The sequence below is a fragment of the Phoca vitulina genome, unplaced genomic scaffold (genome assembly GCF_004348235.1).
Source record: "Phoca vitulina isolate PV1807 unplaced genomic scaffold, GSC_HSeal_1.0 scaffold55, whole genome shotgun sequence".
Taxonomy (NCBI): domain Eukaryota; kingdom Metazoa; phylum Chordata; class Mammalia; order Carnivora; family Phocidae; genus Phoca; species Phoca vitulina.
In genome coordinates, this window is record NW_022589758.1 from 5,507,323 (window position 1) to 5,531,798 (window position 24,476).

Sequence of the window (24,476 nt, forward strand, 5' to 3'; positions counted from 1 at the left end):
TGGAAAGTTTGTATCCAACTCCTCTGAGAAACAAATGTTCTCCCATATCTAAAGGGTCTGTCACTTTTTAAATGGCAAGATGGATGATGATGTTCACATTATATTTTCATCAGTGCTTTTCAGCGTGTGAGACCAGAATACTAGTGACTACTCACCCCCAGGCACCTGCTCCATAAATATCTTAATGTAGCCATCCTCCGAAACAGAGCCCAGGTACTGAACAATATTGCGGTGCTTGAGGTACTTGTGCAGGGCTATCTCCTCGTGCAGAGGCTGAGAGTACCTAGGAAGAAAAGCAAAGCCAGCGTCACCTGCCAGATCCTCGGGGCTCGGGGTCCGCATGGCACTGTGCCAGCACCCGCCCTGCTGCTGGCCGTCCCTTCCCTCTGGAGATGGTCTTGCCCCTGGCTCCCATAAGAGTAGGCAGCTTCCCTTATGTAAAAGAGGGGACAGCTCTACCTGCCACGCAGGGCTGCCAAAGGCCGAAGAGTGTCAAGTGTCTCAGGCACCCACCGGCGTGCCTTGTGTATGGGAGGTACTCAATGAACGACTGCTCTCGTTAGGGTCTCCACTCTCCAACTACGCTTTGCCTCTCTGAGCAGGCCCTCTTCCTCTGCCTCTCATGAAGAGTTGTGTTGCAAAAGGTTCTGTCTTCAGCTGCCTTCTAGTCTCATTCCGCAGACTCAGTCTACACTATAACAACGGCTACCTAATGGACCTCCTAGCCCAGCGTCGGGTTTCTTTAGTCTATTCTCCTCTGGTTGCCATATTTCCTCTTCCTGAAACACACACTTCATCAGATCATCAAGTCCATACAAAGACCATATTGCTTAACATGGCACAGGAGGAACTTCAAATTCAAGTCAGACTGCATCTACTGAAAATTTTGCCTCATCTTAGGAGCGCCCCCACCCCCATCCTACATTTGAGTCACAACAGATAATCTGTTGTTCTCTGAATACACTCTGTGCTTTAACAGTTCTGTTCTTTCCTCTGCATAGAATGCTCTGGCCTCTTCTTTTCTGCCAGATGAACTGCTACTCATCCCTCAAAGACCAGCTCAAAGAGGATTTATTTCCTCAAACTTACCACAACTCACTCAGGAAAAGTAAGGGATTCCTCTCCTATCTTCCACAAACATTCTGTGCACTGCCCCCCCTCCACCCCCCGTGGTGACACTCATCACTTTGATCCCCAGGCAAGGTATCTGCATTCCCTACCAAACCAGGAACACCCTGACATCAGGACAGCATCCTAGGCACCTGTCAGTCCCCAGGGCCAGTCCAGAATCTGGCAAAGAGAAGGTGCCCAACATCATAAGTTCAGCTATACATTTAGGGAATGGGACAAAAACAGTTTCTAAGGTCCCCTCTGGCTCTAAAATTCCCCAAAAATCTATGGGCAACGAAAAGCTTAACTATTGCAACCAGTTAAAGGAGGTGGTACATGCCAGCAATCTCCCCCCAAAATACAACTGCACCACCTTAGCCAGCATGAGCATAAGAGACAGAATACTGGACAAGGAACTCAAGAGACTGGATCCCAGTCTTGTCTCCTCACGTCCTTGAAGAAGTCATTTAATCTTTCCCAGCCTTAGAAGAAGCTAGACGAGTTCATTTCAGGACTGGCCTTCTAGCTCAAATATCATAAATGAAAAGACAGATGAATGAACGAGTGATTAAATGAACGGATGAATGATGAAGGGTCTTACAGCTGCTAGAAAGCACTTGTAACCCATCCCTAACAATTCACTGACCACCAGGATGGAGGGCTGTTTGCACGTGTCCATCAGTGTCAGCACTGAGGGCAACATGCAGATGTCGTCTGAACATGTCTGTGGAGGACAGAGCTATTCTTTCTTATGTGGTGGCCATTACTCTGTATGTAGCTTCTCTACAAAAATACTTGGCAGTCAACACTGCAACATTCTTGTTTAGAATTGGGGGGGGGCAGTGTGAATTTTTTTTTTTTTTTTTTGGCAGTGTGAATTTTAAAAAGGAATATTTATTAGACTCTAAAAAATATTAAGTTAGTAACGGTGGTTTAAAAAAAATAGCCCCAAATGTATGAGGGTGAGGTTAAAGGGCAGGGTATAAAAAAAAAGTCTGTACTGCAAAAAGCTAATTTTCTTTTCACCACATTTAATTTTCTGTAATGATACATCTGAATAAATCATAGCCCTTTAAAATTGTTACATTATGAATTAAAGCACTGAGTCACATTTAAAAAAATTTGCCATCTATCTATGTAAAAATGTACAACTTTAGACCTAGTTGATGAGTGGAAATAAAACCACAGTTTTCTTTTAAAATAGGACTCTTGGCAATCCACATGCCTCCAAATAAAATTGTTCCGTTTTCTCCATCTATTTATAACACACAAAGAACAAAAGCGAATCACCATTCTAACAAGAGAATGTTACAGTTTTGGACGACATGATGCCTTCATTCCTAAGTCCCCTGCGCCGTCAGTGGTGGGCATGGGGTGTGGGTGTGGAGGTGGCACCTGAGAACAAGGAAGGCCCGCCCTGACTTGCCTGCTGTCTCTCTCCGGGATTTCCTTGATGGCTATTCGCACTTGGTTGCTCAGGTCTCTTCCAGCATACACGATCCCATATGTGCCTGTCCCCAGCACGACCCTATCGCCGTTTGCATCGTGGTCATACTCGTACTGAAGAAGGCAAGGCAACAGGATCAAAAAGCACACAACTTGTGGGGGAGCCCCATAAGAGCCTAAACGTTGTCCTGCCATTTTTTATTTATAAATAACATTATTTGAGTACCAGGCAGGTCACATTCCTCAGGTTATGTAATTTTCACTAAGTAATTACTTTCAAAGGGTAGAATTCTCAGTTACTCATACATTCACAACATGATTTTAGGAAATGGAATCCAAAAAATTTAAAAATACAGCTCATATGGAACTTAGTGGCCTCAGCTTTTGGAGATTTTGTCCCACTTTAATGCTGCAATTTACAAAGGCTTCTAAGCCATGTCCAGTACCCCAAAGAGCCGCCTTCCTGCATGATCCTTCATTAGCTTCTCAGGAAACCAACCTCCTTCTATAGCCCACAGGAGAACCGAAGGTCAATAAAATGTGCTTAATACAAAGCACATGGCAGGGCTTCCTCCCCTTTTAGATGGACAGATCTAGCGTCAAACACATTGCACACATTCCACCTATAATCGCCATTGCTATTCTGTTGCCGCAATCTCATTATCAAAAGTTGCTGTACAGCTGCATTCTAGTTGGTTCTTCTCGAGGATAAAAACAAATATAACTCTAGGCTGAGCAATTCTTGCTCCAGTTGTTTTCTAGGCTCTACTGTGCCTACTTATAGAAGTGCACAGAACATGTGCTGGTCCCTTCCAACGTACTTCCAAGGATGCTCATGACAGTGAAGATCACTAACAGGTCCCCGTCATGTCTGATTGAACCAGACATCAACCTGCTCCATAAAAGGCTTCTATCTCACACCTTTCTTGGCCCCCTCATCTGTTACCTTCAAAGTGCATCATTCAGTTCATTTCCACAACAAACTCTGATTCTGAACTAAGAATTCAAGTACCTGAGTCAATTATTAAAATGAATCTTTTTGATACTTTCTGAAAGAAACCTCAAAGAGTGAATTTCAAGCTAACTTGATAGTAAAAATCTCATTAAATTGTCATCAATGGGAGGACCAGAATTAGTGGCAAATCTGAACAGCTGTGCAAAGACACACAGGTGTAATGGTGTAATAACTGGACTAGAGCTGCACTGTCCGCAAGAGCTTAGGATTCTCACACCTGTCTGACTGGCTATTATCTAAAAGGTAAAAAATCAGTGTTGGCGAGGATGTGGAGAAAAAGGAACCGTTGTGCATTGTTGGTGGGAATGCACCACTGGCCCAGCCACTCTGGAAACCAGTATGGAGGGTCCTCAATAAGTTAAAAATAGAACTACCTTACTCTCCAGCAATTCCAATGCTGGGTATTTACCCAAAGAAAATGAAAACACCAATTCAAAGAGATACATGCACCCCTATGTTTACTGCATTATTTACAACAGCCAAGCTATGGAAGCAGCCCGTGTCCATCCACAGACGAATGGGTACCACGAGCTGGCCAACTAGGTCTCTTGTAGGCTCACATTCTTAATCAGCTGAGAAAAAACTTCTATATGTTGTACACAAAAGAAAATTTTACTTCAGTCGCCAAATTTTTCTTAAATATTCTGGCTGAGAAGATACTGAAGTAATGAGGTTCTTCTATAGAGACCTATTCAACTTCATCTCTGAAAGTCACGGAGAGTGATGGCTAGCTTGCTCATAAAAGAGTATTTTATCTTTATGTTTTATTTTTTTATGGTGTATCTTTGTTTTCAGTGACCATATAAGTATTTGTGCTTTTGCCATACATGTATGTTTACTTTTACTACACTTTTCCTGTTTCACCAAGTAGGGGAAATCGTGTGCTTTCCGAGGGCACGTTACTTGTCCTGTTGTCATGCCTCAATGCCTGGCACGGTGCTGGTCACGGCAGAAGCCTCCCGACTGCTGATGTGTGAACTCAACAAATGGGTGCTTCCACCTGGCTCTGAGCCACCATCTCCTGGGGCAGCTTCTTGTGCAAGTTCACCCCATGTCACCAGGCTCTACGGCTCTGCCCTGGTGGTGCCCAGCCGCCGGGGCCACGCCACCTCTAGGCCCCGGGAAGCCGGCAGCATGCACAGCCCAGCAGTGCAGGATGGAGACTCTTCTCACCTATCATCTTTTCTGAGTCTCAATTCTGATCCGGGCGTTGAGATGAGGTCACGCGAGGCTGCTCCAGAGCCCGTGCTCCTTCTCCCTCACTGATTGGACAGGAGCTGCTCTCCTTGGAAGTGTCAGGACATGAGTGCTGGGGGAAACCCAGTGCCCTCCACAGCATGTGGGACTGAGACAGGTCCCAGGAGCAAGCCAGCTGCAGAGGTGGGGACCTAGCTCTGTCTGCTCGCCGGTCATGGAAAATTTCAGGTGCAGAAATCACAGGCCAATGAAGCCTCTATCAGATCACGTGGTGTGATGGAGGGCTGGGGGCTCCTTCCAGGTGTGAGAGCATGCAGGGGGATATAGGGTGGCTGTCAGGATGTTTGGCATTTACACATTTCAGGAATTTAGGTCATAAAGCATGAGGGAATGGAAGAACCTCTGAAATCTGCCTCTGTTCAAGAAACAGGGACACATTTTTCAGAAAACCTACTTCCTAAAGCTAACTGTTAGCCAAGCCACTGCCATTTATTGGAAGTGCTGACGTGTCCATTATGCACAGAACTAGCTCTGACCCAAGGCCTTAAGAGGCAGGTGCACTGGCGGGGGGGGGGGGGGGGGGGAGGAAATGCACAGCGCACGGCACAGGCCAGGCCGCACCGGTACGGGCTTGTGACTGGCTCAGCGCCTCGGCAGCACCCTGAGGTTTTGAGCTGCTTAACACTTGTGTTCCTGGCCAGGTGTGTGGGGCCCACAGAACAGGGCCACTTCTCTCTCATCGTCTGCTACTGCCCCAGCTCCCAGCACAGTGCCCGGCATCATCAAGTACTTGCTGAAGGCGTGCAGGGGCTCAAAGGCTGGTCCACAGCTTAGCAGGACAGCGTGGGCAAGAGCTCAGCAACCTAAGCTCCAGGTGGCATGGTATGACATCACGTGTGGCTTTCCCAAGGTCACAGCTGGAAGGCCGGAACAAGGGATGGCCACTCGGCTCTCTGCTGCCTCTCAGCGGCAGGTGAGCCCGAAGCTGGTGAAAGGTAGCCTCTACCAGACCAGTTTGCTGAGGGCAAACGCTCCCCTTGTTAGTGGTTCCTGGAGCTGTTATGAAGTCCAGCTACCCTGTTCACAGTTCAGCCTAAGGGAAGCTGCAAGAGATACTGAAACTGACCGCGATGGGACTTTCGAGGAAACGAGAAATGAATTATTCCTCAATAGGAATGGGAAATTCTTTGTATTATGGAGCTTTCCACTGTAAAGGCATAAGCTTTAATAGGATTACCTTAGAAGCAGGAAGACCACTTTTTAAAATTACAGGATCCAGCTCCCTCACTAAATCTGTTATGAGAATGGTGATTTTGATACAAAATAGTAACAAACTGTGGCATCACAGAAGTCATACTATTTCTAAGAACTAACATTTGTAGAGCACTGACCATGTATCAGTCACCCCTGAGCACTTAACGGTGTGACTGCAGGCTGTCCTCACAAACCTCACTGTCCCTTCTTAACACACTCAAGGGCCGTGAGCCCACCAGGTTTCCCCACGCCACCTGCCCTGGTGTACAGGTCTACACTGATGGCCTCAAAGCCTCTGGCCAACTGTGGGCGTAACAGAATGATCCAGTGGTCCCAGTGTGGGCTCTGGAGCCTGACAGCCTTGGTTCTCCGCCCAGCTCTCCCACTGCTACGGACTTCCTCCAGCTGTTGACCTCGGCCGGGTTTCCCCACCTATAGAACAACAACACTGATAACCGCTGATCTGGACGTTCCTTCTCCGTGCTGGACATGGATCCCAAACTTCCTCTTGCACGGATACATTTCATGGGACCACAGACTCCCACTCTCAAGGGTGATCAGGAGGAATAAATGAGAGCATGAGTATGGCACCCAAAGCCCCACCGGGCGCAGAGTAAGTGCTCGATGACTGCCAGCTCTGAGAAGCCGGCCACGCCTTGAGCACTGGGGCCCCTTGTCTTGGCTCACCGCTAGGTCTTCACAGCACAGGCACAGGGAAGACGCTCGGTCAACCCTGGTGGGAGAACCCAAGTCCGGGCTGTGCGGATGCCCTCGGGCCCCTGGAGGAGAGCAGCTGAGTCACCAGGAGCCCCCAAGGCGGGCCCTTCCGAGTCCCAGGACGTCTGGGACACAGCACTGCTGCTGCGGCCACCTCTACTGCTCATTCTGGAGGCCCCCGGGGCCTGCTGATCCTCCAGGAGGCCGTGGGCCACCGGGCTCGGCTGGCAGGCCCGGAGCGCCCTCGCCAGGCGGGACGCCGCCGCGGCCTCCCTCTCGGTGTCCTTCCAGTCTCTCAGCGACTCCCTCAGCCACTCCGTGGGGTTGTGGGGATAGTGCCCCGTGATGGCATCGATCGTGGCGCCACACACTTTTCAGGCGCGGGGCTGGTCTTCTCCAGGCGTACCCCACATTATCACCCGTGCTGTCAAATGCGGCGCACAGGTCTCACCCCTCCGGCGGGGCCCCGGCGTCCTGCAGGCCCCGCCGCAGCAGCAGCCCTGGGCGCGCCGGGCCCAGCGCCTTCCGCTCGAGCAGCACGGAGCAGAGGGCCAGGCCGCCCGGCACGCGCTCCAGCTTCCTCTCGCCCACGCGGCCCTGGCGCAGCAACTTGAGCTCGGTCAGCTCGCCACTGGGCCAGCCGGCCCACGCCGCGGACAGCAGTGCCAAGAGGGGGGGGGGGGGGGGGGTGTCAGCCTGCCGCCGGCTGCCCCCCTCCCCTGTGCTGCAGCCATGAAAGAGTATTTTTTACATTTAAATTCACTTAATTAACATATAGTGTATCATGAGTTTCATAGGGAGAGTTCAGTGATTCATCATTTGCGTAGAACAGGGCTCATTCCATCCCGTGCCCTCCTCAATGCCCATCCCCCAGTTACCCCATTCCCCCCATCTCCCCTCTAGCAACCCTCAGTTTGTTTCCTATGGTCAAGAGTATTGTTAAATATAAAGGATTTTCACACACAAAAATGGGACATTTTCCTGAAGCATCAGACACAAATGATACAAGTAATTTTTTCCATGTTGCAGGTCTTCTATGACTCACCTCTAAGGTGTCCCCATCCGTGTCCCCCTCCAGCTCCACTGTACTGCCCACTGAGTTGCTTATCATCTCTTTAACCAAAGAGCAAAACCTAGAACAGCAAATGTCACAAAGATGCTAATTATCATCACTCATGTTCCCTACATTTAACTTAGCCTTATTATACTAAACCGTGATTAAATATACCCCAAGTTTTTACAAGTTCATGGAACAATCAATCTACTCCTTGATTTGACATAGCACTTTAATGGTTACCTCATCTAGTTCAAATACTCATGTGATGCTTGAATCTCCTCTATACAGTAGCCCCACCCACTGGTTGGTCAACTGAGGCTTGAACATCTCCAGAGACAGAGAACTCATTACCTCACAAGGTTGCTCTTTCTGTGGACAACCTGACGAGAAATGCTTTATTATATCAAACTAAGGCTTCATTCACGTGGGTCCCATCCATGGACTGCTTAGAATTAATCCCTCTTCTACGGAACAGCCCATTAGAAATGTAATTTTATTAAACCCTGTAAATCTTTCCTCCTTTTTCCTTCAATGTTTCCTCCAGGACTTGTTTTTAAGTCACTCCACTAAAAGGTCATTGTTGAAAGGTGTCGCCTTATTATTCTTCAAGTCTGGCCCTACAACTGGTGTTCCAGAGGTGATCTCATCGGTGCTAAGAAGAGTGGGACCCCCACCTCTCAAGCTGTAGACACTCTCGTGCTTAGTGCAAAATAAGGTCTTGTGGAAGGAGGGGGTGGGGAGGAAATGTAGAAGGTGGCCTCGTCATTCCGTTGATACAGATCAAGCTTACTATCAAACTGTTACCCACAGGTCTTTCTCACAGATGCTGCTGGGCTACATCAGCCACTTCCTAGACTCGTGTAGTTGTTTTACATACAAGTGATTTGATTCGCAAAAAAATTTTTTTTAAAGATTTTATTTATTTATTTAATTGACACACACACACACACACACACACACACACAGAGACAGCGAGAGAGGGAACACAAGCAGGGGAAGTGGGAGTGGGAGAAGCAGGCTTCCCGCCGAGCAGGGAGCCCGATGCGGGGCTCGATCCCAGGACCCTGGGATCATGACCTGAGCCGAAGGCAGTCGCTTAACCAACTGAGCCACCCAGGTGCCCCATGACTCGCAAAAGTTTTAGTCAGTATTGTCCTGCAAGATGGCAGGGAAGAATACTGCGCACTTGAAGATAATTCCCACAAAACGTTAAAATGTTCTTTTCTGTAAGTAATCCATTCTACCTTTGCTTCTTTTCATGTTTGAAAGCTGCAAAACACAACAGTCAGGATTCTTAAGAGACGTGTGGTATGAACTTACCAGAATAACTAAAATTTACGGGACATTATCACTCATTGTTAAAAATGTAGAGCAAGTGGAATTCTCATACGCTACTGGTGGAAGTGGAAAGTGATGCAGCCACTTTGGAAAACTACTGGCGGAGTTAAGCAAAGGCGAACAGAGAGCTGCCCCCTATCGCAGTAACCCCACATTCTAGGTGTATACACAACAGAAATCAACGTGCATGCTCACCAAAAGGCATGTACAAGAATGTGCACAGTTTTATTCCAAATAGCCCCAAACTGGAAACAACCCAAATGTTCACCAACAGAGCAGACACACTGCTATACATCCACACAATGGAACATGACACAGCAATAAAAAGGATGAGCTGATACATATACATCATGGCTAAATCTAATGGATATTATTTTAAGAAATGTGAGTGAGAAAACAAAGAGTACATACTTCAGGATTCTATTTATTTGAAGGTCAAGAACAGGCAAAGTTGACCACTGGTGATAGAAATCAAAATAGTTAGCACTGCAGGGGGGGGAATGCCTGGAAAGGGGCATGAGGCACCTGCTGGGGTGGTGATAAACCTAAGTGCACTTTACACACTTCACTTGTATGTATGTTACACCTCAATTAAAAAATTATTTAGGTGTATGACAAAAAAAAGGCATTGAGGACTGAGGGAGGGTCAGAAAGGTCAACTTGGTAGTGAAGGGATATTCTGCCTCATCTTTGGCAGCAGTTTTTGTAAGTTGAAGACTGTGATCCATGGGTCCCCTAGTCTGATATTCAGTCCGATTTCCAAATATGATGTAATAAGTGCCTGAGACATGCTGAATTAAAACGTTCTCAAACCACATGATACAAACACTGAACAAACTAGTAGTAAAGAGCACTTCCTCAACCTGATAAAGGCCATCTATGAAAACCTGCTGGCAACATCATGCTTCCTGATAAAAGACTGACTGGATGCTTTCCCCCTAAGATCAGGAACAAGACACAACGTCCTGCTCTTAACACTGTACTGGAGAGCCTAGTCAGACAGGTAGGTAAGAAAAAGAAATAAAGACATCTACACTGGAAAGGAAGCACTCTAATTACCTATGTCGGCAGCAGACATAATCTTGTATACAGAAAATCTTAAGGAATTCAATAACAAGTACGAGAAGCGGGGCTCCTGGCTGGCTCAGTTGGCAGTGTGTGTGACTCTTGATCTCAGGGTCATGAGTTTGAGCCCCACATTGGGTGGAGAGTTTACTTTAAAAACATAATCTTAAAATACTAGTAAAAAGTATCAGAATAAATGAATTCAGCAAGATTGCAGGATACTAAATATATAAAAATCAAGCATATTTCTATATACTAGCCATGAACACTCTGAAAATGAAATTAAGAAAACTCTATTTATAATAGCATAAAAAAATACCTAGGTCTATGTTTAAAACAAAAGAAGTATGACACTTGTACTCTGAACCTGCAAAAAACTGTTGTAAGAAATTAAAGAAGACCTAAACAAATGGACAGCCGTGCTCTGGGATCGAAGGTTTACTATGGTTAGAATGACACTGCTCCAATTGGTCTACATCTCCACTGCAATCCCTGTCAAAATCATAGCTGCCTTTTTTGGAGAAACTGACAGATTCTAAAATTCACATGGAAATGCAAGGAGCCACACTAACCAAAGCAATTATTAAAAGCAAGAACAACGTTGGGAGGACTCACATTTCCTGATTTCCTAACTTACTATGAAGCTACAGTAAGAAAGAAAAATGTGGTACTGGTGTAAGGACAGACATACAGAGCAAGGGAGCAGAAGTATAAGTCCGGAAATAGACTCTTACATTTATGGTCAACCGAGTTTCTAAGAGTGCCAAGACCATTTAGTAGGAGAAAGAAGAGTCTTTTCAACAAACAGGCTGGATCGACCACATATCCACATGCAAAAGAATGAAGCTGGACGCCTACTTCACACCATATACAAAAATGACCTCAAAATCAACCAGAGAGGGGCGCCTGGGTGGCTCAGTTGTTAAGCATCTGCCTTCGGCTCAGGTCATGATCCCAAGTCCTGGGATCGAGCCCTACATCGGGGTCCCTGCTCTTCGGGAAGCCTGCTTCTCCCTCTCCCACTCCCCCTGCTTGTGTTCCCTCTCTCGCTGTGTCTCTCTCTGTCAAATAAATAAATTAAAAAAAAAAAAATCAACCAGAGACCTAAATCTAAGAGCTAAAACTCTAACAAGAAAACAAACACCATACAGAACCTTGGGTCAGGCAACACCTTCTTAGGTGACCCCCAAAACACAAATGACCAAAGAAAAAAACAAATTGAACTGCATCAAAATGTAAAGCTTATGTACCGCGGAGGGCCCCATCGACAGTGACAAACCATCCACAGAATGGGGGCGGGGGAAGTTGTATGCAAATCACACATCTGATCAAGCGCTTGTATCCAGAATATATTAAGGATTCTCAAAACCATTAACAGAAATACAAATAACCCAATTATAAATGGGCAGTTTGGAGAAGACTGGCAAACACCACCTTCACCAGGTGAGCCAAGTTAATTTCACCAGGCACGAGACAAAGATGCCATACGGATCCTGACGTGGCGCGTGAGGACAGGACATCACTTCTGTGCTGTTCCTTCCCGAAATGCATGGCGCTAATGTAATCAGGAGGAAACAGCAAACAAACCCCAACTGACAGCCTACACAACTTCAACTGCCTGTGCTCTTTGAAAGCATTGAGTCAAGACAGACAAAGCAGCACTGATGAAGATAAACGGGGACCACACACATATGACCATTAAATGTAACACATGATCCTGGACTGGATGGCGGGGCAGAGAAAAAAATCTTGTGTTTTGCTGTAAAGGACATTAGTTGGACAGTAAGTCAAATGTGGATAAGGTCTCTAGATTACAGAGCCTTATCAGTCTTAATTTCCTAATTAGATAACTGTACTGTGATTATGTAAGTGAATGTTGTTTTTAGGAAATATGTACTCAAGTAGTGAGAGGTAATGAAGCATTATGTCTACAACTCACTCCTCAGGAGACCAGGACAAAAATAATCATATGCATATGGAGTGAAGGTAAATCACATGTGGTGAAGGGTTAACACTGGGGAATTCTGGGTGAAACATGTATGGACATTCTTTGTACTGTTTTTCTCCAATTTTTATTAAAAAAATTATTTTTTTAATTTTAAGTAGGCTCCACACCCATTGTGGGGCTTAAACTCAAAACCTTGAGATCAAGAGTTGCATGCTCTACTGACTGAGCCAGCCAGGCGCCCCTCTGAAACTTTCTTGTAGCTCTGAATATTTTCCAAAATAAAAGGTTAAAAAAATTCTTTTAATTGGGTGAAGGATTTGAGCAGATAGTTCTCCAAAGAAGATATATAAATGGCCAGTAAACTCATGAAAAGATGCTCAGTATCATCAGTCATTAGGGAAATGCAGATCAAAACCACAATCAGATCCTACCTGATGCCCACTAGGATGGCTAGAAGCACAAGGACACACAATAACGCATGCAGCAAGGACAGGGAGAAGTTAGAACCTTCGTACACTGCTGAGGACGATGTCAAACTGGACCACAGTCTGGCAGTTCCTCAAAGGTTAAACACAGAGTTACCTAAGACCCAGTAATTTAGCTCCAAGAGAAATGTAAACACAGGGCCACACAAAAACTGGCACGTGAACATTCTAGTAGCATTATTCATAATAGCCAACAAATGGAACCAACCCAGATGCCTTTCAACTGAATAGATAAATCAAACATGTCCGTACAATGGAAGAGTGAGGAGCCACAACAAGAACAAAGTACTGATACAGCTACAGCACAGGTGAGCCTTGAGAACATTATAATAACTAAAAAATGTCACACACAAAAGACCACATATGGTGTGATTCCATTTATATGAAACGTCAAGAACAGGCAAATCCAGAGAGACAGAGAGTAGATTAGTTTTTGCACAAGGCTGGGATGGGAGGATTAGGTTGAGGGAAAATGGGGAGTAACTGGTAATGGACACTGGGCTTCTTTTGGGAGTCATAAAAATATTCTAAAGTTAGATTGTGGTGATGGTTGCAAAACCATGAATATACTAAAAAAGATTGAATCGTACACTCTAAATGGGTGGACTGCATGGTATGTGAATTACCCCTCAGTGAAGCTGTAAAAGTAACTTTCTATAAGTTAAAATTTCAGGAAAGGCAGCATATCAAATAAATATTCTTCCCAACAAAGACCCTTTAAAATTGATTTGCCATGGGAGCGCCTGGGTTGCTCAGTCGTTAAGCGTCTGCCTTCGGCTCAGGTCATGATCCCAGGGTCCTGGGATCGAGTCCCACATCGGGCTCCCTGCTCGGCGGGAAGCTGGCTTCTCCCTCTCCCACTCCCCCTGCTTGTGTTCCCTCTCTCTGTCAGAATAAATAAATAAAATCTTTAAAGAAAAATTGATTTGCCATAATTACATCACAACCCCCTGAATCAGCTGTAACTCACCTATTACACTGGTCTTCGGTAGAAAAGTAGATTTGAAAGTCATCGGAATTATCATGGACATAAAGAAAACAACACCGCTCATCAAACTTGGATATGCTGTAAAATTGGAAAAACATAAGGCAGCTTATATGTAAGTTATGATGTCACTTATACATTTTTGAGAAAAATCTAGTCCTAGATTTTCTTCCATTTTACAAATTTGAAAGATTCATTAATGTTTTAATCACTACTCCCCAAATTTGACTTCTATTTCTCTACAAAATTTAAATAGCAGGGACATTTATTTATCTTGCGTATGTTTGAGTTTGTATCCATCAAACGACTTTCATTTGTATGGAGAACTTACCATGGGTACAGCACCTAGCAAAGCCTAGAGCAGCAAGAAAGGGAAATCAATATGGTCTCTGTCCTCAAGAATTTATAATTTCACACACAAGACAGGAAGCTTATTTGTGAAATAATGTATTATGGTACCTAAGGAATTTCAAGACTTGAAAAATATCAGGACACACTATTTGGGGCCACACAAAGGAGGTAGAAATACACATGGCATCTTAGCTCAAGAAAGGCCTTTACAGGTTATCTGGTCCATTTCCCTCTAAGGTCGGGATCCAACTCTACAGCACCTCAGTCAATATTCCGCTTTCCTGGACATACCCAGAGACAGAAAATCACCATACTCCATTTGCTGATGGATTTTACTGCTCGAAAGTTCTTTACCTACACTGGGCCAAGCCTACATGATGGCCCTCATTTTGCCAAGTGGCACTACGGAAAAGCCTAAATTCTCTTCAAACAAATGATGCCACTTTATCTTCCCCTAAGTCATCTCTCCCTGAGATCCATAGCTTCTTTAGCCATTCTTCATATGTCAGGGATTACATGACAAATACTTAGTTGAAAGAGCAACAGGGTGATTTAAAAATAATGAAAACTAGGTTGTACATAAGTTTTGGAAACAAATTTGTAAAGAAACTATCACGGTTATTTGGGTAGCACTTTGTTCAACATGTGCTCTTTACAGCACATTGGTTCCAGGGTCTGATTCATCCCAGGTCCTTTGCACGTCCCTGTTGATGGCTGAATGGCAGCAAGAGGTAGCTCTATGAGAAGGCACAAACAAAAGGTTCTTGACTACATGTTCTCATACCACTTAGTTTCTGGAGTATTCAGTTTTTGAAAATGTTCAACACTGAATTATATTTTTGCATCAGTATTACTCAAATACACTACTGTTCTTAAATTATTTCCCTCCCTTTAAAGTGACAAAAATATTATTCTAATCTAAACAGTGCTGTGTCTAGAACGGGATCATACCATGTCTGGAGGTAAGAGGGGATTCTACAGTGGCCTGTGGTCTTACAATCAGATAAAGAACATACAGTTCTAATCCAAGCCCTTCATTTAATGGAAACTATGAACAGAGTCCTGGAGAGGCTAAGCGATTTTGTCAAGGTTAAACAGTGAAAGAGGGATTACAATTCACATCTGCTTCAGAGCTGCTCCTGCTGTTGGATGTGCTGGCAGGGTGAGGCTCAAAGTGTAGCCACAAGGGTCGCCAAATGGTCACCACCCCTGATCCAAAGACCAAGCACCACAGCTCTCCTTGGACTACACCACCTGCTCCCCAAATGAGAACAATGCCCTTGGCTCCATTATTGTACTCAGGAGACCCCAACCGAGTGTCATTACCAAGTAATTCTTTCTGTTACTGGGATTCTGGGGTTCCTTGAGCACTTGAACATCCATGGTTCAAAGAAGAAACGCTTTCTCTTTCTACAGATCTAACTTCATTTTTTTAAAAAAAGTTTGAGACAAGAGAGTTTAGTCTATTGGATACCAAAAAAAGCTTCTCTGTTACAACAAGCCAAGAAGCCCTTATTAGCAGCACATGAACAAGCTGAGGATTCTGATAAAAATGAGAATATCACATCTTATAAATAAGTGGAAACATTAAAGTAAAACGCTGTCATCATTATTTGTATTAAAACAATAATTCCATTTTCCCTTATGTTCTTACCTTATTCCCCTAATGGAAGAAGCTGTAAAATTCCATTCATGAATTTGTTTCTGCAGGTTTTAAAAACAGAAGTCAGTAGAGCTTGATTTTTTCCATGCAAAAAAATAACTTTTGGTTTCACTCTCTGGTCAGTCGCTTCTGCTATTTTACTTTCAAGAGAGATTTAGGTGTTAGAGCAATATATTTTATATAACTTGGAAGACCAGAAACATTTTCTCATGTATTACAAAAATTCATTTGTATCTCTAATCCAGTTTAGAGCGAATGATCTAAAGTTGAAACAGAAAAAGCACAGAATAAGTACACACTGAATGGACTTTCATCTTCTGTCAACATATCAGGAAAACTCTAAAATGAGTTTGAGAACAGCCCACCTGAGTGACCTGTGAAAATATTTGCAGAAGGAAAAATGTGGCAGCCACCAATCCGTGTTCTCCAATCTTTCTTTTTTTTCCCTGGGCACACAGCCGAGAATACATTTCCCAGCCTCCCCTGGAGGGTGGGGCCCCGCGATGGAATTTTGACCAATGGGATTTAAGGAGGAATGATGTGCACCATCTGTGGGCGTGGTTCATAATAACCTCCCCAGCGATCCTTTATTCCACTACAAGAGGGAATGTGGACCCTACTGCAAGTTTATGACACAAGGCATAAACTTTTATCATGTTAAGACATTGATATTTAGGTGCTATTTGTTTTAGCAGATAGCTTGCCATAACTAACACAAAGACTAACCTGGATTTCATTTTGTACAAGGTGCATTTTTAAAAATAACTCTGGGGGCACCTGAGTGGCTCAGTCGTTAAGCGTCTGTCTTCGGCTCAGGTCATGATCCCAGGGTCCTGGGATCGAGCCCCACATCGGGCTCCCTGCTCAGAGGGAAGCCTGCTTCTCCCTCTCCCACTCCCTCTGCTTGTGTTCCCTCTTTCACTGTGTCGCTCTCTGTCAAATAAATAAATAAATAAAATCTTAAAAAAAACTCTGGGGGCACCTGGATGGCTCAGATGGTTAAGCATCTGCCTTCAGCTCAGGTCATGATCCCAGAGTCCTGGGATCGAGCCCCACATCGGGATCCCTGCTGAGCAGGGAGCCTGCTTCTCCCTCTCCCTCTGCGTACCCCTCCCCCTGCCTGTACGCTCTCTCTCTCTCTCCCTGTCAAATAAATAAAATCCTTAAAAAAAAAAAAAAAAAAAACTCTGTTCCCTCCCTCCACCACCACTGCCCGCACTTAATAAACATTGCACAAAGCTAAGCCTCAGAACAGAGATCTGAAATCTGTTCCAGAAGAGCCACAGGCTACAATACCAATACATCGCAGCAACAGAAAATCATTTAAAATAAGAAAGCACATATGGTTGGCCTGAAAAATGGCATAAATGACCAGCTAAGCCCCCCAGAGAAGTGTGAGAGCCAGAAGACTGAGCATATGGCTTAGGAGAATAGCCACGAGCAGCTGGGTGACAAGTTTCCTGCCATCCTGGAGGAACAACAACATGAACACCTGGGAGGATGGCCCTCAATGGGAGAAAATTCATTCATCCATGTCAATTAAGCACCTACTATGTGCCAGGCAAGGTACCAGCACGGAGGATGTAGCAGGGAACAAAGCCTCTGCCTTCATGGGGCTTACATTCGAGAAGAGAGGAGCAACTAATTAAGTGGTAACTTAACATCATGACAGAGGACAAAAAGCAATACAAAGCCAGAGAGCACTGGGAAGGGCATTAAGGTGGGGCGGCGGTCATGGCATTAGGCTGGATGCCCCAGGAAGGGGTCTCTGATGACTTCTCAGCAGAATGTTAAAGCAGGTGAAGGAGTGAGCTGTCCAGACACATGGGAGGGACAACAGCCCCAGGCAGACAGGAAAAATCCTGTCCCCAGGGCATGTCTGGGAACCGGCAAAGGGGAGTGGGAAAGAGGTTGGAGAGCTCATGAGGAAGATCACGCAGGGCCTCGGAGACCATCATCATCTCCTCTTCTACTCTGAAGAAGAGGAGAACCCTTGAGGGCCCTGAAAGATGAAAGTATATGCCAAAGTGAAAGCCACCACCTTGGACCCAACCGTGTAGAAAGACTGAGCGTATTTTAGAGGACTTGTGTTCAAAGTCACTGGAAGGCGGCAGTCGTGGAGAGCAGGAACCTGCTTTTGGATTCGGGTACAGAAATATGAACCAGGGCAATTTCGAGAGCACCTTGTCCAACCCACCTACAGGCAAGAAGCTTGCATGTACATAAAAAGGCCAGCCACAGGAGTTTTCAAAGTATTCTCAGATGGAAGGTTTACTGTAGGGTAGCTTTAGGGAACTTCTTGAGTTGGGAGGAAGATATGCGGGCTAAAAGGTAAACAACACGGACTCCCCTCTTTCCCTTTATATCATAGTCAATGGGCATTTGGGGGGTACCTGCTTTGTAGATACTATGGATATAAAAAGCTACAAGTCATACTCGGGCTTGCAGAGCACTTGGGGAGACATTCTCAAAAAGTGATCCAAGAGCAATGGGAAATACTGCGCATACTATACAGGGAAGAAGGTAGCCTACATCCCATGAAAGGGGTGGGAGGGTGGTTAGAGACGCCTCCGCAGAAGTTAGGGCTCGGATGACTGGAAGAAGGAATTGCAGGGGAGTAAGGAGGACAGAAGAGCACACAGGAGCCCCTGCAGGGCCAGCTCAGGGGACAAGGAGAAGACAGGATTACACAAGGGCTTGACACTCAGTAAGAGTCAGTTTTAATCTGGAAAGCCACGGGATTCAGTCATGGTTTGGGGGAGTATCAAGAGGGCCAGTACAGGTGTTTTAAAATTATTAAACTTCTGACTTGAAGTATACCGTATGTTCAGAAAAGGGCACAGTGATCATCGAAGTAAATTTCTACAAAATGAAGACTCGCTGTAACCAGCATCTAAATCAAGAGACAGAACATGAACAGCAGCCCAGAAGCTTCCCTCAGAATTGCCCCCCACCATGCCCAGTCATCCAAGGGTGGAAACAGCAACCGCTATTCTGACTTCACCACCACCGAGAGTTTTGCCTGTTCTGCAAGAATATGTAAATGAAATTGTGAAGTCCACACACTCTTGCATCTGCACGTGGGGTTTTTCGTGAAACATCTGGTGGTGGAAGTCAGGGCTGGCCTCATGGCTTCTGATCTGGTGTCCTGGTGGGTCAATGGACCCAGATTCCTCCATCGTCAACGCGGTGGCTGCTCTCCTCCCATGTTAGGCAGCGACCTCACCCTTTCTGAGGGGGGCTATTTCACCACATCTAAATCATGAGGAGGAAATGGACTCAAGACTCTAGCTGTTCACGTCAGGGTCAGAAGCCCCCAGTAGGAGTGCACAAGCAGCAGAGCCAGGGTGGGCTGCGGAGAAAGGGGCCAGGAAGCCGGAGGCGGGGCCACACCTGCAGGGTCCCCGGGGCGCCGACTTAGCATCTGCCCTCCAGGTCCCAGAGTGCGCGCCTCTGGGGAGGAATCCTGGGCGTCCGTGACAATTCTGTAGACTTTTTATGTGCTTGTCCCATTGCTAACGTAAGCGTAAAAGGCAACAACGACAGAGCTTTCCCCCACAAGCAGCCCCACCTGTGCGGTCGGCGTCGGCAGCTACGCTATGCCTGTTGGCAACTCTGGGGCACAGGAGTCGCTGAGCGAGCAAGGCTGTGTCTGACCCTGCTCTGTGCAGTCTACTTGCACTGTTGTGCTGGGGGCCACTGGTGCCAGCTGAGGAAGGCCAACTGTGCCCATCTCCTCCTAACCGCACATCCAGGCACGCGCTGGAGGTTGCCTGAAACTGGTCACGGTGGGAGCAGTTATACCACAGAAAGCAGCAAACGCTACAAAGTCCACGCTCTGCTCCCATGTCCCCGTGCCACGAGTTAAGCGTTGACCAGAAGTTTCTGAATCCTTGCCTAACAAACCAAAACTTCATCTCCTCCTACAGCAGTGCTGCACGTAAGTGAACACGCGCATGCGTGTGATCTGCCCCCCCCCCCCCCCCCGAGCCTCAGCCCACCAGGAAAAAATGCAACACTGTGTAGAGAAATGTCATCTCACTCCAGGCAAATCTGCTTGCTTTCGCGATCTGCAGAATTTCAAAAATGTAAATGAAGGCAAAAGCAAAAGCTTCCTCTCACAGCAAAAAAGGCAATTTATATTTCCCTCAGACGTTTGTTCTGACAACTATGAGCACTTGTGCAAAACATTTCATCAGTCAAGGAAAACTAGCATTTGCTGCTTGTATCGTTCTTTTCCATTTCTTATTACAGACTACATACAAAGTAAAACATTTACAACTAGGGAGATAGTGTAGGTACCCATGGGAATGCCTTTTAAGGGCCAGCAACAATCACAGGGGTCAATAAAATGGGCAACGTTTGTAGAATTCCATGAGACCAAAACCATTTGGCTCTAAAAGTCTCAAGAGTCATCTGAGCAGGGTTAGTTTCTTTCTCCAAGTACTTGTCAAAACATGAGGTGTTGTGTATCTACATCGATGGAATAGTGAGGTTACAGATCAGAATTTTGAAAATCCTCTTGCATCACAGCGGCATCAAAGGGGAGTGTCTGCTGATGTTCTCCTCCTTGGCCATGCTGGTTACTTAGGTGTGTTCCCGTGACAGACATCCATCGAATTGTACATTGACGACTGATGGACTTTTCAGTGTGTATGTCATACTTCCATAAAAGGTTAAAAACAACTCAAGAGGCAAATTTAATAGAAAACCTATGCATTCTTCAAAGGAGATATATCTGTTTGAACACCATGTGTATATTTTATTATGGCTTTAATTTTTTTCTTTTGCACTCAAATATTTAAATTAATACACATAGTGCAGCAAAACAAAACGATAACAAAAAAAATGCCAAGCACACATTAGGGCAGCTCATCTTCACTAATGGCTGCTGACTCTGATGAGTAAGAAGGTTGGTCCTCTGTTAAATATTAGACAAAGTTCCTGCCTTACACTTATGCTGTGGACTGAATGTTTGTGTCTCTGCAAACCAGCTGTTGGAGGTGGGGCCTTGGGGAGGCGATTAGGTCATGAGGATGGAGCCCCCGGGATTAATGCCCTTATTAAAAGGGACACAAGGGAAACATCTCTCCACCATCTGAGGACACATGAGGAAGACAGCCTTCTGCGAGCTGGGAGGAGGGCCCTCACTAGAACCTGACCACGCTGGCAGCCCGCCCTTGGACTCCCAGCCTCCAGAACTGGGAGAAAGAAAGGTCTGTTGTTTAAGCCCCCAGTCTATGGTATTCTGTTACAGCAGCTCAAGTGGAGGAAGACAACTTGAGATTTCGTGCCTATTTTTTTTTATATATACCTCTATTGAGATATAATAAAGACCTGCATAAATTTCATGTGCATAATTTGAGGAGTTTGGACATATTCAGACACTTATGGAATCATTACCACAATCAAGGTAATGGCCATATCCAACACCTCCCAAAGTGTCCTTGTGTCCTTTGGTTTTTGTTTTGTGCGTGTGGGGGGTAAGGACACATGAGATTAACTCTCTACAGATTACGAAACACACAATGCCATACTGTTAACTATGGGCGCCACGGTGCACGGCACACATCTGCAACTTGTTTATGCAGCAGAAGTTACACTTCGTACCCGCTGCACAAGGGGGGGGGGGGGGGAGTTGCTGTGTCACGACTATTTCTGATAAGGAACTTCTTGCATGATTTTGGGCCTCTGCTTATTCTCTAATGTTATGTTTCATTTTTTGAAGATACTGTTTATTTTTACCTGATTAAGACATAATTGCTCACACTCTTATTTCCAGGGAAAAAAATCCTTCTTCGCCAGGTTAATGGCAGAAGTCTCCCCACACTCCATGAAAACATAGGCAAAGCAAACAGACCTACCTAGTGAATGCACTTGTCAAAGGTACTAGATCTTTTATTACTAAAAATATGTTATTAAAGAAAGAAGCTGAAGAAGTACTTTAGACACACAGAGATCAAAAAAATAGTTACTACCACACCAGGCACAGCCCAGTGTTTCTGTGATCTCTTTAGTGGGCAATTAAAATGTTCCCTCTCCTGTATTATTGGTGTGAACATAAACTGGAGTGGTGCAAACCTGACAGGAGCTATCACATTTTATTTATTTTATCTTTAGTAGCTATCAAATTTTCTTTTTTCTTTTTTAAAGATTTCTTTATCTTAGTGTGCGTCCAAGCACGCACACGCATGAGTAGGGGGAGGGGCAGGGGGAGAGGAAGAGAGAGAATCCCAAGCAGACTCCCTGCTGAGTGTGGAGCCCGATCCCACGACCCCCGAGATCACAACCTGAGCCGAAACCAAGAGTTGGATGTTCAACTGACTGAGACACCCAGGCGCCCTGTAGCTATCAAATTTTAAACAAAAGTAGTCTTAAATCCAGTAGTTCCATTTCTGGGAATCTCTGTTCCTGAAACAACATACAGGAGCATGTCGGGTGTAACCACCAGGATGTGCACCAACATATCTACCACTAGATAGAGTGCACAGGTGAGACTGAAATGTTCACTGCAGGCAGGTGGGAAAATAAATTTTGCTTCATCCCTACTTGGAAATGTACCACCATGATACAGGAATACTACATTTAAAAACATCAGGTGGGGGCGCCTGGGTGGCTCAGTCGGTTAAGCGTCTGCTTTCAGCTCAGGTCATGATCCCAGCGTCCTGGGATCGAGCCCCGCATCGGGCTCCTTCCTCAGCCGGGAGCCTGCTTCTCCCTCTCCCTCTGCCTGCTGCTCTGCCTACTTATGTTCTCTATCTTTGTCAAATAAATAAAATCTTTTTTTAAAAAAATCAGGTGGATCACTGTGCGCTATTTGAAAAACTGTCTATGATGTATGAATCAATTTAAAAAGTTGCAAAATAATATATACTTATGATCACACTTTAATGAAAATGCCTCTCTCTCTACACACACACACACAATGTATGCACTCATACACACACTTACACATACATAAGGGAGTTTAGAGAATGGTAAAGATGGATATGCACCCAAGTCACTGGGGAGGGGAGCGGGGGCGAGGTTTGGGGGATTTGGTGGGACTTTCCTGTTACTCCTTATCCACTTCCTCATGGTTTAACTTTTTTCAACAAGCCTGTATTCATTCACATAAATATACACACATTCGTACAGACACACCCACACACAAATATATAACATAAACACTGTGCTTTCAAGTCCCACAACAGACTCTCCGATCTGAACACTGAATTTCTGATTAAACAGCAGAGAACAGAGAGAGAGCTGTGCCTGATTTTTTTCTTACCATTTCGGTGGGTGAGACATGCCACAGAGAAACCGTCTTCTCCTCAGCTTCACTGTTTATAGACACGTATGAAGGCTGGTAGACTTTGGTTGGTTCTATCACCAGCACCTAAAAGAACAGATTTCTGTGACGTACAGGAATAAACCAGACAGGTTACTCTGCCCAATGAGCAAGTGGGAAGCGCTATAGTGCACAAATACCTGAGCACCTACTGTGTGCCTACAATGCCCCAGGGCCTGTGGATACCGCAGTCGGGACAGAAGTCCCCTCCCTCCAGGCGGGTCCATGCTCTGATGGGGCAGACAAGAAACACACACATATGGGATATAGAATATGGTCCCCTATGCAGCTCTGAAACAAGTACTACAGAATAAAGGTGTGTGTGTGTGTGGGGGGGTCACTTTAGACAGGGTGGCCCAGAAAGGCCTGCCCAAGAAGGTGACAGAGAAGAAACAGGGAGGCTACAGTTTTTGAGAGAAATGAAGCAAACTGGATGATCTGCAGGTAGGTACTCAAGTCTATAGAAAATACAAGGGGATGAAAAGTGAGGTGACATTCCATCACTAATGTTTTATTGCTGGGGGAGAGGGAGGGAGGGAAGGGGAGAAAGGAGAGAAGGAGAGGGGAAGAGAATGAATGAATGAATTTCCAAAGCAAATAAAACAACATATTTAAGATCACTAAATCTGGGTAGACATTACACAAGTGTCTGTTCCATTATTTTTTTTTTTTAAGATTTTATTTATTTATTTGACAGAGAGAGACACAGCGAGAGAGGGAACACAAGCAGGGGGAGTGGGAGAGGGAGAAGCAGGCTTCCCACCGAGCAGGGAGCCTGATGCGAGGCTTGATCCCAGGACCCTGGGATCATGACCCGAGCTGAAGGCAGACGCTTAATGACTGAGCCACCCAGGTGCCCCTGTTCCATTATTTTTTGTACCTTTCAATAGGTTTGAAATATTTCATAATTAAAAGATTTTAAAACTTATTACCCAAGAACAAAATCATTATCATAAACATCTCAAACAACTTAATCACCATTAGAAGTTTAATGAAATTCCTCAACACGGCACGTTCACAAAACCTCATGGTTTTGTGATGAAATATGAAATATAATGATCTGAAGTTCAGTATCTAGGGTGCTTAGGTATCGTACTTATGACTCCTTATAAGATGGTCATAAAACTCAAACAAAAACTTAATGAAAAGTTAATAGTCACTTTGCTTTCCAATAATGTTTTAAAAATTAATTAGTGGCATTGGAGACAAACCGAAGCTCAACAGGGAACAGTGCTAAATTCCAAAATTTTGCTCTTACTCTCGCAGTGATTTAGAACAGGGTTCCTCCACCTTGGCACCGCTGAGGTTTGGGGCTGGGTAATTCTGTGTTGGGGATGGGGCTGTCCTGTGCACTGTGGGATGTTTGGCAGCATCCCTGGCCTTCACCCCACTAGCCGCCAGGAGCAACACCTTCCTCGCAGTTGTGACAACCAAAAATGTCTCTAGATATTGCCAAATGTCCTCTGGGAGACAAAATGACTCAGTTGAGACCACTATCTTAGAGGTCACAGCCGA

The 24,476-nt window shown here is 45.2% G+C and overlaps 1 protein-coding gene across 1 annotated transcript in view; it reads right to left on the reverse strand.

Moving 5' to 3' along the window:
* Positions 1-24,476, reverse strand: part of MAP3K15 (mitogen-activated protein kinase kinase kinase 15) — a 119,990-nt gene that overhangs the window by 22,521 nt on the left and 72,993 nt on the right. The window contains exons 11-16 of the mRNA XM_032389613.1: positions 22,902-23,009; positions 15,623-15,672; positions 13,603-13,698; positions 7,785-7,872; positions 2,537-2,670; positions 156-283 (exon numbers count right to left, since the gene is read on the reverse strand). Of these exons, the coding sequence (XP_032245504.1) occupies positions 156-283; positions 2,537-2,670; positions 7,785-7,872; positions 13,603-13,698; positions 15,623-15,672; positions 22,902-23,009 (604 nt within the window). The remainder of the gene's footprint in view (positions 1-155; positions 284-2,536; positions 2,671-7,784; positions 7,873-13,602; positions 13,699-15,622; positions 15,673-22,901; positions 23,010-24,476) is intronic.